The sequence below is a fragment of the Corella eumyota genome, chromosome 4 (genome assembly GCF_963082875.1).
Source record: "Corella eumyota chromosome 4, kaCorEumy4.1, whole genome shotgun sequence".
Classification (NCBI taxonomy): domain Eukaryota; kingdom Metazoa; phylum Chordata; class Ascidiacea; order Phlebobranchia; family Corellidae; genus Corella; species Corella eumyota.
The window spans coordinates 17,400,815-17,415,784 of NC_137493.1; the positions used below are offsets into that span (position 1 = coordinate 17,400,815).

Consider the following 14,970-nt stretch of genomic DNA (forward strand, 5'->3'; position numbering starts at 1 on the left):
GGACAATTAAAATAATAATATCACAAACTGCCAAAGTCAACTCAAGACTGGGTTGTGTAACTGATGTTACTCTATGTTTAGGTTGTGAAGTTGGCCATTCCACATCAAGAAAAAAGAAATACAAAAAAGTAGCTTTATGCTATGTTTTCCATTCTTTTAAAGCATATAAACCTGATGTATTAAATATATGTACTTGATTACAGGTAGTAAAAAGATGATCACGTTTATGGATGATTTTAACATGCCAGCTAAAGACACTTTTGGAAGTCAGCCTCCACTTGAACTTATAAGACAGTGGATAGATTATGGGTTCTGGTATGACAGACTAAAGCAGATAACCAAGCAAATCAAGGTATGTTATTATATAGTTATTAAATGTTTTGTACGTGTGAATGGGATTATTATTAACTTGTTTTACAGATTAGTTCTCCTAATTAATATTTATTTAATTAAAACTGAGTTTGGTGACCATATCATATTATAATATAAAACCTTTATGTAAACATTAATATTCGTGGCATGTTTTAAATTATTAAATTGATTTTGTCATTTTTTTCTATTGTCTTTATATAATATTTATTACCGGTAATATTTCTAAATATTTAGATTTTTTTATATCTTTTATTAGTTCTAATTTGGAGTTATATAATTTTTAGCAATTTTACAAATGCATTATAGACATTGTATTTTGTTCCACCCTTATACCATATTTGACTCCTACATTTGTCTTATAGGACATGTACCTGCTATGTGATATTTACATGATATGTATTGCCCTATCCTTACACTTTAATTGACCTATACTTTTATATGTTATAGGACATGTATCTGTTATGTGATATGGGCCCACCAGGTGGAGGTAGACAAGTTATTTCCCAACGACTTCAGACTAGGTTTAATCTCATCAACATGACCTTCCCTAGTGTAAGTTCTACTTTAAACATTAATATTTGCTTTTTTTTAATGGATTTATTAAGTAGTTTCAGTGTAATATTATTGCATAAATTGTCTGGTAGTGTGTTATACTGAATATTACATAAGACTACAAGCCAAATGTTTTCAGGTTTGGGTCACTTTACTGCCCTTTAGCCTGTAGTTTACAGATAGTTCAAACTCGTTGCAACAGCTCACTTTTTCTAACAAAATATAAAACCCATACTTTTTTATCTACAGGAGGGTCAGATTAAGAGGATCTTTGGTACAATGATCAACCAGAAGCTGCAGGACTTTGAAGAAGGAGTGAAGCCTATAGGAGATATTATAACACAAGCTACCATTGATATTTACAGGCTGGTTGTTGAGAAGTTCTTACCAACCCCGGCTAAGATTCATTATCTATTCAACTTGAGGGACATCTCTAAGGTATTTGGGTTATAGTATTGAAAACTACAGACAATAAAGCTTTGTGAGGTCATGAGTTTAATTCCCTCTGCTTCCAAACTATAGCTCTTTTAGTAAAGTGTTATAAACTGTACAGTTGCAGGGTGGTATAGTGGTCAGAACTTTGGCTGTACTACATGAGGTTTTCAGTTTTAATTTCACTGCTCTTATGCTGTAGCTCTCTTGAGTGAGGCACTATAAACGGTATGAACTCCTGCTGAGCTAGCACTTAATCAGCAGCATAATTATCGGGCAATTATAATCTATAATATCCCAAACTGCCAAAGATAACTCGAGACTGGGTCAGGGTAACTGATGTTACTCTATGTTTAGGTCGTAAAGTTAACCTTTCCAACATCTAGGAAAAAATAAAATAAAACATGTTTTAAAAACTTTAAATATATTCCAAGGTGTTTCAAGGCCTCCTCAGAGCCCACAAAGACTTCCATGACACCAAACAAAGTATGACAAGATTATGGATCCACGAGTGTTTCCGTGTATTTTCTGACAGGTTGGTGGATAGCAAGGATAATGAGGTTTTTGTGGGTATGTTGAGTGATCGTTTGGGCGCACTGTTTGACCAAACTTACCACAATTTGTGCCCCAACAAACAACCACCAGTGTTTGGTGAGTTTTTTCAAATATTTTATACATTATTAACCATTGACCTATTTATTGGATGTTAAAAAATGTGGCAAAATAATAAAGTTGCAAAAAATGTGGCAAAATAATAAAGTTGCAAAAAATGTGGCAAAATAATAAAGTTGCAAAAAATGTGGCAAAAAAATAAAGTTGCAAAAACTGTGACAAAATAATAAAGTTGCAAAAAATGTGGCAAAATAATAAAGTTGCAAAAAATGTGGCAAAATAATAAAGTTGCAAAAAATGTGGCAAAATAATAAAGTTGCAAAAAATGTGGCAAAATATTAAAGTTGCAAAAAATGTGGCAAAATATTAAAGTTGCAAAAAATGTGGCAAAATATTAAAGTTGCAAAAAATGTGGCAAAATAATAAAGTTGCAAAAAATGTGGCAAAAAAATAGAGTTGCAATAAAATGTGGTAAAAAATGTTTTTAAAATATAACTTTCCTAAAACTTCCAATTAAAAACCGCCCTTTTCTCTTTTTAGGTGATTTCCTTAATGTGAACGGGGTTTATGAGGACTTCACCGACTTCACCCTGGTTAAGAAGTACATGGAGGATCAACTTGAGGATTACAACATGACACCTGGGGTGGTTGGGATGGATCTCGTGTTGTTTAAGGACGCCATTGAACATGGTAAGTTAGATGTTAATTAATTTATTTAATTATTTTTTATTTAAAGTTATTTATCCTCAATGTGGAAAGGCTGACTTCACGATATAAACATAGAGTAACAATTGTTAACCCCACCCAGTCTCGAGTTCCCTTTGCCAATCTGGGATATTATTGATAATAATTGGCCGATAGTTAAACTGTTTTTTAATTGTTGGCTCAGCAGAAATTTGTATTGTTTTTAGTGCCTTATTTAAGGGGACAACAGCAATAAAACAGTAGGAATCGAACCCAGAACCTTATGTAATAGAGAAAAGTGTTCAGATCATTCCTGCTGGTTTTTTACTAATATACAAGACCGTTGTTTTTTTTTGTACTTTGATTTTTCACTTTTTTATTTATTTTTTCTATAAGTTTTAATAGCTAAGTTAAGTATTTTAATATTATATTAGTATTTTCTTTATATTGTTTATTAATTTTATACTTAAGATATCAATTAGACCTTACAAAGGTATACAAATAAATATTACATAGTACACCAACTAATCTGTTATTGTTACTTCTAGTTGCTCGTATAGTGCGTGTAATAAGACAACCTCGAGGAAATGCTTTACTTATTGGAATAGGAGGTTCAGGACGACAAAGTCTTAGTAGGTTGGCTGCCTATGTTTGCGAGTATACAACCTTTCAGATCGAGGTTTCAAGACATTACAGGAAGCAGGAGTTCAGAGATGGTAAGTTGTTGTTTTGAGGTCTTGTGATAAGGACAAAAGCCTTGCTATAAATAAACTTGTTTGTCAGTTTTTTACATTTTTGTGGTAAATATTCTCGACGGGTGAAGGCTGTTTGGACCTAGTCTGGGGTTGAGTTTTGCATTATTGTTAAATATATTTGGCCAATGAATAATTTATTGATTTGTTTTTTGCCTTATCACATCTTACTTCAAGTCGAAAATGATGGAAATCGAACCCAGAACCTCATGTAGTAAAGTGAAGTGTTCTAACCAATACGCCATGCTGTCATATTTTATTGCATTATTTATTATTTTTCCAATATTGAGTTCAAATCTTTGTATTTCCACAGATTTAAAGAGGTTATACTACCAAGCTGGTGTAGAGAACAAACCGACAGTTTTCCTGTTCAACGACACTCAAGTAGTTGAAGAAATATTTATGGAGGATATCAACAACATTCTTAGCTCAGGGGAGGTCCCTAACCTATATAAGGTTAGTGCTTTTACTGTTCAAACCTTAAGTTGCACCGGCAGCAGGGTGGAGTGGATAGAACAATTAGCTTTACTACATGAGGTTCTGGGTTCAAACCCCACTGATTTCATGCTGTTGTGCCTTTAAATACACTTTAAATAGTATAAACATCTGCTAAGCCAGCACTTAATTAGCAGCTTAATTATCAAGCATTATAATCAATAATATTCCAACTGGCAAAGTTAACTTAAACATGGGTCGGGGTTTCTGTTGTTACTCTATGTTTAGGTTGTAAAGTCAACCGTATTTCCACATTATAGGATTTAGATAATAAAAATTATTTTTAATTTTTAGCCTGATGAGTTTGAAGAAGTGAAGACAGGATTGGAAGATGAAGCAAGGAAGGCTGGGATACCTGAGAACAACGATTCCATATTCCGGTTCCTTATTGAGCGTGTAAGAAACAACCTACATGTTGCTCTTTGTATGAGTCCTATAGGAGAAGCTTTCAGGTAAGTTTTACTGTAACAATTATAAGATATTTGTTCATGTTTTTGCCGTAAATTTGGTTGCTTTTATAAGATGCTAACAAACTTGGTAATACAATTTTGTTCTATAATGCTTTATCACAGCTTAATTGTGAATACTGACAAATTTTTTTTGTATTTTTTATCCTTAATTGTGAAAGGACAACTTTGTGTTTCTTACATCAAGAGTTTGTACTGTTTATAGCACCTTAATTAAACACGCTAAAATATTTAAGCAGGGGATTGAACTAAGGACCTCATGTAGTTAGGCCAAGTGTACTAACCACAACCTCACATTGCTTTATCACACAGTTAATATTTTAAATATTCTTGCAGAAATCGCATCCGGCAATACCCAGCTTTTGTGAACTGTACCACGATTGACTTATTCACAGAATGGCCACACGATGCGCTGTTGGAGGTCGCAGAGAAATATTTAGAGGGTCTCGACCTTGGAAAGGGAGAGGACGTAAGTTTATCCTCAATATTAAAACACAAGTTTATCCTCACTAAGAAAATTTTTTTTTGATTTTAAATTTTATTTTAAAGTAATATTGTAGACTGTATTATTAATATACTAAAATAAATGTTATAGCCCTTAAACTTTATTGTTGGTTAACTTTATGTTATATTCTTTAGATTGGGAAGAATGTGGCCCAGATATTTGTTACCATGCATAGATCAGTGGTGACCTACTCAGAGAAGTTGTTGTTTGAACTGAAGAGACATAATTATGTTACTCCAACCAACTACCTGGAACTTGTGTCTGGATATAAACAGTAAGTTAACTTGTTAAGATATCATAAATTTGTTTTATTTTTAATATGGTAAAGTTTAACTTCATGGCCTAAACATAGAGTAACATTTGTTACCCTAACTAAGTCTTGAGTTGCCTGTAGCAGTTTGGAATAATATAAATTGTAACTGCCTGATAACTATGCTGCCGATTTGTATTGGCTTAGCAGAAGTTTATATTACTTTACTTTAGAGGTCAACAGTGTGGGAGCAGTGGGGATCGAACCTAGGGACTTAAAGTAAAGCCAATTATTATCATAACTAGGCTACTGGTGCCATACTTTTTTGTTTAAATTGCCACAATCACTGGTGCATTAAAACTCTTAAATATGTATTTTTATTGTGTTAATAGTTAATAAATGTGTTTATGATACAGATTATTGGCTGAAAAACGTAAGGAGTTAGGTGACCAAGTTTCCAAACTACGGAATGGTTTGTATAAGATTGATGATACTAGAGCTAAGGTGGAAGCTATGTCAATTGACCTGGAGAATGCCAAGATTCAGGTTACTATTGGTTTTATTAATAATGGCTTGGTTGGTTTCTTGGTTTGTTTGTTAGTTTAAAAAGTAGATTAAATTTTAAAATTTTTATGTTTTAGAATAGGTGAAATTACATTAAATTTTTATCTTAGCTTGTTGGAAAATGTATGTTTAATTTAAAGGCCCCAAAAATAAAATTATTGCAGTTTTTGGTGTTTAGAAAATTTTTGCAGGCAAATATTAGTTGAAAGTTGCAACCATCTTACAACAATAAAAATGCCAACCACAAGATGGGCGTTTTGTATTAAATAAAACTCTTTAACCTTAATTTAACCAAGCTTTACTAACTAATGTAATAACCCACAGGTTGCAGCTTTCCAGAAGCAATGCGAGGAATATTTAGTTGTCATCGTTCAACAGAAGAGGGAAGCCGATGAACAACAAAAATCAGTGGCAGCCTACAGTGAAAAGATAGCAGCAGAGGAAGTTAAATGTAAAACGATGGCTGATAACGCTCAGAGGGATCTAGACGAAGCTATCCCAGCTTTGGAGGAGGCTACAAAGGTTAAGAGTCGTTTCTTATGTAATTGGTTTGATTGTCAATGTTTTTATGCTGTAGTGACTTCAAGTAAGGCGCTATAAACAATATGAACTCCTGCTGAGCCAACACTAAATCAGCAGCTTAATTATCGGGCAGTTATAATCTATAATATTCCAAACTGACAAAGTTAACTTGGGACTGGGTTTGGATATCTAATGTTACTCTATGTTTAGGTCTACCTAATTTAAAATATCAGTTTGTTAATAAGTCTGTTTGTGTTAGTAGAAAAAATATCAAACTACATGAATACAAAAAAATAAATAAGTTGATTTTAAATTATGACAGTTTTTGAGTGGTTTTAAACAATAGTTAAATTTTCATGTTTGTTGAAATATTTTAAACTATTTTATCCAGGCCCTTGAAGCATTGAACAAGAAAGATATCACAGAGATTAAGTCATATGGTCGCCCTCCTGCTCTGGTGGAGATGGTGTTACAAGCTGTTATGATATTAAGGGGAAGTGAACCAACCTGGGCTGAAGCTAAAAGACAACTCGGTAAAAAATGTTTAAATTTTATTAAAAAATTGGGTTATAGTTTCTAAACTTTAATTTGTCAATTCTACAACATTGACTGGTAACATGTTGTAGTGGTTAGAACTCTTGGCTTTACTACATGAGGTTCTGAGTTTGATTTTTTCTTGCTTTAAAAACAGTATAAGCTCTTGCTAAACCTGAAACCAATCAGCAGCTTAACTATTGAGCAATTATAATCAATAATTTTCCAAACTGTCAAAGGCAACTTGAGACTGGGTTGGGGTAACAAATGTTGCTCTATGTTTAGAATTTATAAATATGAAAAAAAAAACATTATAAAATTATAATTACAATAATAATCTTTTTCTAAGGGGACTCTAACTTCATCAAACAATTGGTTAATTTTGACAAGGAAAATATGTCAGATCGAGTTTTAAAGAAGATCGGGCAACAATATTGTGCACATCCTGAATTTAAGGTACAGACACTATTAAAAGTTAATAAATTGTAATATAATATACTAATATATATATATTTATATGTAGAGCACTATAATTTTGTCCTTAAACATAAACCATTGTCACATGAAATGAGCCCTTAAAACTAAATCTGTTAACTCATTCAATTTTTTTAATTATTGTATTTTAGATATTAGTTTACTTGTGCATTTATCACAAGCTTATATTGTTAATATTGAAATACAAAATCAATTTTATCATTTATTTTAGCCTGACAATGTGGGTAGAGTCTCATTTGCTGCCCAGTCTTTATGTATGTGGGTTAGAGCCATGGAGTTATTTGGTCGGATCTACAGAGTGGTTGAACCTAAAAGACAGAGGTTTGTGATCTAGTTTTAAATTTGATTATACGCGGTTGGCTTAGGTCATGGGTTCGATCCCCACTGCTCTTATGCTTTGGCACTCTTAAGTAATATGGTATAAATGGTATGATCTCTTTATGAGTTAACACTTAATCAGCATAATTACTGGGCAATTATAATCTATAATATCCCAAACTACCAAAGTCAACTTGAGACTGGATTGGGGTAACTCATATTACTTTATGTTTAGGTTGTGATGTTGTCTTTTTAAACAAGGATAAATAAATAGAAAAAATATAGTTGATTTTGTTACAATCTTGATACTTTTATAGACCAAACTTTAATAACCTTACCATAAATCCTAATATTTAAACATTATTAGATTGGAGGCAGCTTTGGAACAGTTAAAGGAAAAGCAAGCCTCACTCGCTGAAGCTAAACGAAAACTTGACGAAGTTAACGAAAAAATGAGAAAGCTGAAAGAACAGGTTTTTAACTTGACCTATTGCCATGTATTAGTAATTATAATACATTATTTACATTGCTTTTTGTGTTTTAGTATGAAGAAAAACTGGCAAGGAAAGAGAAATTAAGAAAAGATGCTGAAGAAACTGAAACCAAACTTGCAAGGGCTGGAAAACTTGTGGCTGGTTAGTTAAAAACATTTACTTAATATTTTGTAACATATTTTAAACAGTTGTGTTAAGCTTGTAGCAAATTATTCTTTAGTAAAAAGCACTCTGATTCCTTTTATTTGTTATATTTTTTTGTTTTTATATCCACAATGGGAAGGTTGAATGCCTAACCTAAACATAGAATAACACCAGTTACACGAACCCAGTCTTGAGTTGCTTGTGGCAGTTTGGAATATTATAGAATATAGCTGATTAAGCTAACCTGCTGATTAAGTGCTGGATCAGCAAAAGTTCATACTTTTTATAGTTTATTACGTACGCGCTCTACAGCATAAAGTAGTGGGGATTGAACCCAGGACCTCATATAGTAGCTAAATGTTCTGACTACTACAGAACACTGCCTTAAAACCTTTATAATATGTTATTAAGGTCTTGCTGGTGAGAAGATCAGATGGGAAGCTTCAGCTGAGAACTTGGAGGAATCCATGGGATACCTGGTTGGGGATTGTTTGGTGGCCTCTGCCTTCCTCAGTTATATGGGACCTTTCCTCAGCAACTACAGAGATGAAATGGTCGACAATATTTGGCTTAAACAGGTCAGTTGAATTTAAATTTACAGTAGATACTTAAACTTTGGTATTTCATAAAATTTTCTTAGTCTTAGGTTATGTTATATTGCTTTCGATAAACTTTAAATTATGGTAATTCTTTACTAAATAATGTGGCAGCAGTGGGAATCAAACTGGTGATATTGTGCTTAAGAAACTCATCATATCAGTCTTGAAATCAATGCAAACATTTGATCCCTACTGCTCTTTATTTATAGCAGCCTGATGAAGGGCAATATAAACGGTACGAACTCCTGCTGAGCCAGCACTTAATCAGCAGAATAATTATCGGGCAATTATAATCTATAATATCCAAACTGCCAAAAACAACTCGAGACTGGGTCGAGGTAACTGTTGTTACTTTATGTTTAGGTCGTAATGTGACCTTTTCACATCAAGGATAAGGAAATACAAAAAATTGTTGATATTTAATAGCCTAAATTCTAGAAAGAACGTTTTTAAAATATATTTAAAACCTTTTGTTTAGATTCATGAATACAAAGTTCCATGCACTCCTGGCTTCTCTTTCTCGGTATTTTTATCAAAACCAACTCAAACCAGGGAATGGAATATGCAAGGACTACCCAGTGATGCCTTCTCTACTGAAAATGGAGTGGTGGTCAACAGAGGAAACAGGTTGGTAATATTACAATTATGTATACATATTTAATCAGAAGATTGGCCCAAAGAAACATTTAACAAAATAGCAATTGTATTTGAAAAAACGGGCTTTAAAATTTCAGTAAACCTATGGCATGTGGGTACTGGTAACAACATTTGGTTTCACTACATGAAATTTTAAGTTCAGTCCCCACTGCTCTCATGCTGTAGTGTTCTTGGGTAAAGTCCTAAGTAAGCCACTATTACTGACATGATCTCTGGTATGTCAAAAATCAATTAGCAGATTAATTATCGGCCAAATATAATTAATAATAACTTAAAATGCCAAAGTTAACTTAAGACTGGGTCAGGGTAACAAATGTTACTCTATGTTTAAGTCATAAAGCCGGCCCCACACCAAAAAAACATAATCTAAAATATTACTATATCTAAAACTTATTAAATTTAAGGTGGCCTTTAATGGTGGATCCACAAGGTCAGGCAATCAAATGGATTAAAAACATGGAGGGTTCCCGTGGTTTAAAAATTATTGATCTACAACAGAGTGATTACCTTAGAACACTGGAGAACTCAATTCAATTTGGAAGCCCTGTTTTGTTGCAGAATGTACAAGAAGAATTGGATCCATCACTGGCTCCTATTTTAAACAAAGCCATCACTAAAGTTGGTGAGTAACACTGCTTTTGGTTTGTTATTATTCATATTTATTTATCTTCTATAAGCGAAGGTCGACATCACAAATTGAACATAGAGTAACATCAGTTACCCTGACCCAGTCTCGAGTTGACTTTGGTAGTTTGGGATGTTATAGAATATAATTGCCCGATAATTGATTGCTGATTAAGAGTTAGCTTAACAAAAGTTTGTATAATTTATGGCATCTAACTCAGGCCAGAATAAAAGCAGTGGGAATCAAACCCAGGACCTCGTGTTGTTAATTATAAATTATAGTATCAGTCAGTTTAAAAAGAAAGTTGCTTTGTTGTTAAAATATTTTAAAAATGTGACATTTTTACTGAAGGCATCGATGACTATCCAAAAAGTAATTTTTTGTATTTTTATTCCAGGTGGTCGAATGTTAATCAAACTTGGTGACAAGGAAGTAGAATACAACACTGACTTTAAGTTCTACATCACCACCAAGCTCTCTAATCCCCACTACCCACCAGAAATTTCAACAAAAACATCCATTGTTAACTTTGCAGTAAAGGAGCAGGGGTTGGAGGCTCAATTACTTGGAACTGTTGTGAGGAAGGAGAGACCAGAACTAGAAGAACAGGTTTGTTTATTTGAAATTTTTTATTTTGATTTATTGTTGATGTAGGGAGTCCAACTATTAAGCTTAAACAAACCTTAAAGATTACTTGAAGAGCTAGTGTACTAAATATACAGTTTTAAGACCGACAGCGTTGTGTAGTGGTCAGAACACTTGCTACACCACAAGAGGTCTGGGGTTCAATCCCCACTGCTTTCATGCTGGAGCATCTATAAGTAAGACGTTATGATTGGTATAAACTCCTGCTGAGCCAGCACTTAATCAGAAGCATAATTATCGGGCAATTATAATCTATAATATCCCAAACTACCAAAGGCAACTTGGGACTTGGTCGGAGTAACTGATGTTACTCTATGTTTAAGTCGCGCAATTGACTTTCCCACATCGAGGATATGGATATATACAGAAAAATACTAAATTTAGAAAAACAAATATACTAACTATAGACAATGACAACCTTTAAAAATAAGTATACTCACTTTATAGTATGACAACCTATAAACCCTAGTATACTAACTTTACAGAAAGACAGCTTGGTGATCAACATTGCAGCTGGTAAGAAGAAACTCCAGGAGTTGGAAGATGAGATCTTGAGACTTTTAAACGAGGCACAGGGATCATTATTGGATGATGAACAGTTGGTCAACACTCTGCATAGCTCTAAGATAATATCGGCTGAGGTGGCCGAACAGTTGACTGTATCGGAACAAACTGAGATCAAAATTGATGCAGCAAGAGAGGTTGGGATATATTTGCTTAAGTTATCTATTTGCTAGGCTAACCATGCCAATAACATACCTTAAATCTTTATGTAAACAATTTTAAATCGGCAGCGTGGTGTAATGGTCAAAAGACTTGGATCCACTACATGAGGTCCTGGGTTCTATTTCCACTGCTCTTATGCTGTAGCACACTTAAGTAAGGCGCAATAAACAGTATAAACTTCTGCTAAGTCAGCACTTAATTAACAGATTAATTATTGGGCAATTATAATATATAATATTCGAAACTGGCAAAGTTAACTCGAGACTGGGTCAGGGTAATAAATGTTACTCTATGTTTAGGTCATGCATTCGACCTCCCAAATTGGGGATAAATATTTATAAAAAAAACTATGGTTGTTTTAAATCATAAGTTAACTTTGTATTTTTTTCTGTCTTATAAATGTTATGTTTATATGAATTGATCTGCATAAAACTTATAAAAAATCATCTTTTATAAATTACAACGCTTAAATTTTTAACTTTTATTACAGGGGTATAGACCATGTGCTCAGAGGGCCTCGATCTTGTTCTTTGTATTGAATGATATGGGAAGGATTGATCCAATGTACCAGTTCTCACTGGATAGTTTTATTGATTTGTTCAACCAGAGTATCGATAAATCACAGAAAAGTCCTAAACTCGAGGATAGAATTGCTAACCTGAATGAATATCATACTTATGCTGTGTACAGGTAAAATATTAAAGTTAGACTTTTTTAATAAGATATGTAAAAATCAAGTACTATCAGGATAATTAACAAATAAATGGATTATTTACAAAATAAATGTACATTAAACTTAATTGGATGAAGCTTATACAAAAATTAATGCAAGATTAGTATTATTAAAGAATAAAAGAGCTATCATATTTAAATTAAATCTACATTCTAAAAATGTAAATTTAATTTTTTTTTGTATATATCTTTATCCTCGATGTGGGAAAGTCGAATGCACGACTTAAACATAGAGTAACATTAGTTACCCCAACCCAGTCTCAGGTTGACTTTGTCAGTTTGGGATATAATTGATTATAATTGCCTGGTAATTAAACCGCTGATTAAGTACTGGCTCGTTTATAGCGCCTTTGATTTGATTTTGCCAAATTGTTTATAATATTTTAACTGAATATGGTGCTTAGTAAGTTCTAGATATTATTCTTTAAAAAACCTTAATCAGGTAGTTTAATTTTAGTCCATTTGTTGTCTCCCAAGCTTTTATACTCAATATCTAATAACAAACATTATCCCTTTTTAGATACACATGCCGAGGGTTGTTTGAGAAGCACAAGATGTTGTTCAGCTTTCAGATGTGTGCAAAGATATTGGAGTCTGCATCCAAGATTAACATGGACGAATACAACTTCTTCCTACGAGGTGGAGTGGTAAGTCAATGCTTTGTACTCAATTGTTTAGTTTTTTTTTACTTTTACTAAGTTTGTTGGTGATTGTTGTATACTAGTTGTAAATCACTACATGAGGTCGTGGGTTCAATCCCCTCTCATGCTGTAGCGCATTTAAGTAAGGTGCTATAAACAATATAAACTCCTGCTTAGCCAGCACTTAATCAGCAGCTTAACTATCGGGCAATTATAATCTATGATATCCCAAACTGCCACAGGCACATGGAGACTGGGTCGGAGTAACAAATGTTACTCTATGTTTAGGTTATGGAGATCTTTCAAATCAATGATAATTTAATTTAAATATTCTTCTAACTTTCCAGGTATTAGACAGAGAAGGTCAGATGGACAACCCATGTTCAGGTTGGTTAGAAGACTCATGTTGGGACAACATTACTGAGTTAGACAAGTTGACCAACTTTCATGGCATCATGACAGCTTTCGAGCAATATCCAAGAGATTGGAACGTTTGGTTCACCAGCGCTGAACCTGAGAATGCCCCATTACCTGGTTTGTTGTTAATTTAAAAAAGTTATTCCATTGGAAAAGGTTGGAGTACTCTGACCTGTTGAAATATTTTGTGTCCAATTAAAACTTTTTGATTTTTTTACATTTATTTATTTCCAATATGGGAAGGTCGAATGCACAACCTGAACATAGAGTAACACTAGTAACCCTGACCCAGTCTCGAGTTGCCTGTGGTAGTTTGGGATATTATGAACTTTAATTTCCCCATAATTAAGCTGTTAATTAAGTGCTGGCTCAGCAGAAATTTAGACAATTTGTAGCGTCTTACTCAAAGGCATTACAGCATGAGGGCAGTGGGGATCAAACCAAAGACCTCATGTAGTAAAGTCAAGTATTATAACGACTGCTCCTTTTTAATATAACTCATTACTTCATTCAGGTGAATGGGAGAACTCATGCAATGAACTACAACGAATGGTGATCATACGCTCTCTCAGATCAGACAGGGTAGCTTTCTGTGCCACAAGTTTCATCGTGAACAACCTGGGATCCAAGTTTGTTGAACCTCCAGTGTTGGATATGAGACAAGTGGTGGATGATTCAACCACCAGGAGTCCACTGATTTTTGTCCTATCACCTGGTGTGGTAAGTATCTTGTGTTTAATGGCTTAGCATTATTATTTAAATAAGTTAGGTTTTTCATATTTATTTGTCTTTAATGTGGGAAGGTCGAATTTCTAAACCTAGAGTAACATTTGTTACTTCGACCAGACTTAAGTTGCTTTTGGCAGTTTAGAAAATTATTATTTATCATTACCCTATATTAAACCAGCCATATGGTTTTTGGCTTGACAGGGTTTTATACCATTTATAAAGCCTTACTCAAGGGCACTGCAGCATAGGAGCAGTTAGGATCAAACACAAGACCTACACCACACTTCCAGTTTAGTTAAAGTTTTATAAAACCTTACCTTTAAATTGTAGGACCCAACAAGCAACTTGCTCCAGTTAGCTGACAACTGTAAGATGGCTCACAGGTTCCATGCTTTATCTTTGGGTCAGGGCCAAGCTCCCATTGCTACAAGGTGAACTGTACTTGATTAGTGAAATATGTTACATTTAGATCACCTATAAGCCTTAATTTGTGTTATCATTGACCTATGGAGTAATAAAATGTGCTTTTACCTAATTAATATTTGCTAATTAGAAGCGGTCGGCATTTTATTTGTCATAATATGGTCACAACTTTCAGTTTATATTTGTCCTCAACAATGTTTGTTTATTTTGTAGGCCTATAAATTGGAATTATATATTGCCCATTAAACTTTATTACATATAGAAGATAATTCTTATTTTTTTACTTTAGAATGATCAAGGAGGGAGTGAAAGATGGAAACTGGGTTTTCCTGGCAAATTGTCACTTATCCCTAAGTTGGATGCCCCAACTTGATAAACTGGTTGAACAACTACAAATTGAAGAACCTCACCCAGATTTCAGGTGATGACTTGTGCCTTAATCTATTAAACTATTGTCTTGAATAGAGTTTAACCCTTGTTATATTATTTAGATTATGGCTGAGTTCATCTCCACATCCTGACTTCCCAGTTTCAATCCTTCAAGTTGGGATCAAAATGACAACCGAACCTCCAAAGGTAAGTCG

At 33.6% G+C, this 14,970-nt stretch overlaps 1 protein-coding gene across 1 annotated transcript in view; it reads left to right on the plus strand.

The window, feature by feature from the left end:
* LOC145751052 (dynein axonemal heavy chain 2-like) overlaps positions 1–14,970 on the plus strand; it is a 45,938-nt gene that overhangs the window by 25,530 nt on the left and 5,438 nt on the right. The window contains exons 52-80 of the mRNA XM_082567130.1: positions 204–352; positions 820–924; positions 1,174–1,362; positions 1,791–2,007; positions 2,509–2,658; positions 3,201–3,368; positions 3,718–3,860; positions 4,194–4,351; positions 4,703–4,835; positions 5,006–5,145; positions 5,538–5,667; positions 6,010–6,207; positions 6,599–6,740; positions 7,091–7,197; positions 7,448–7,557; positions 7,922–8,027; positions 8,099–8,189; positions 8,604–8,770; positions 9,270–9,418; positions 9,853–10,070; positions 10,471–10,682; positions 11,204–11,419; positions 11,935–12,134; positions 12,697–12,823; positions 13,165–13,351; positions 13,749–13,954; positions 14,294–14,394; positions 14,676–14,807; positions 14,878–14,962. Coding sequence (XP_082423256.1) covers positions 204–352; positions 820–924; positions 1,174–1,362; positions 1,791–2,007; positions 2,509–2,658; positions 3,201–3,368; positions 3,718–3,860; positions 4,194–4,351; positions 4,703–4,835; positions 5,006–5,145; positions 5,538–5,667; positions 6,010–6,207; positions 6,599–6,740; positions 7,091–7,197; positions 7,448–7,557; positions 7,922–8,027; positions 8,099–8,189; positions 8,604–8,770; positions 9,270–9,418; positions 9,853–10,070; positions 10,471–10,682; positions 11,204–11,419; positions 11,935–12,134; positions 12,697–12,823; positions 13,165–13,351; positions 13,749–13,954; positions 14,294–14,394; positions 14,676–14,807; positions 14,878–14,962 — 4,436 coding nt within the window. The remainder of the gene's footprint in view (positions 1–203; positions 353–819; positions 925–1,173; positions 1,363–1,790; positions 2,008–2,508; positions 2,659–3,200; positions 3,369–3,717; positions 3,861–4,193; positions 4,352–4,702; positions 4,836–5,005; positions 5,146–5,537; positions 5,668–6,009; positions 6,208–6,598; positions 6,741–7,090; positions 7,198–7,447; positions 7,558–7,921; positions 8,028–8,098; positions 8,190–8,603; positions 8,771–9,269; positions 9,419–9,852; positions 10,071–10,470; positions 10,683–11,203; positions 11,420–11,934; positions 12,135–12,696; positions 12,824–13,164; positions 13,352–13,748; positions 13,955–14,293; positions 14,395–14,675; positions 14,808–14,877; positions 14,963–14,970) is intronic.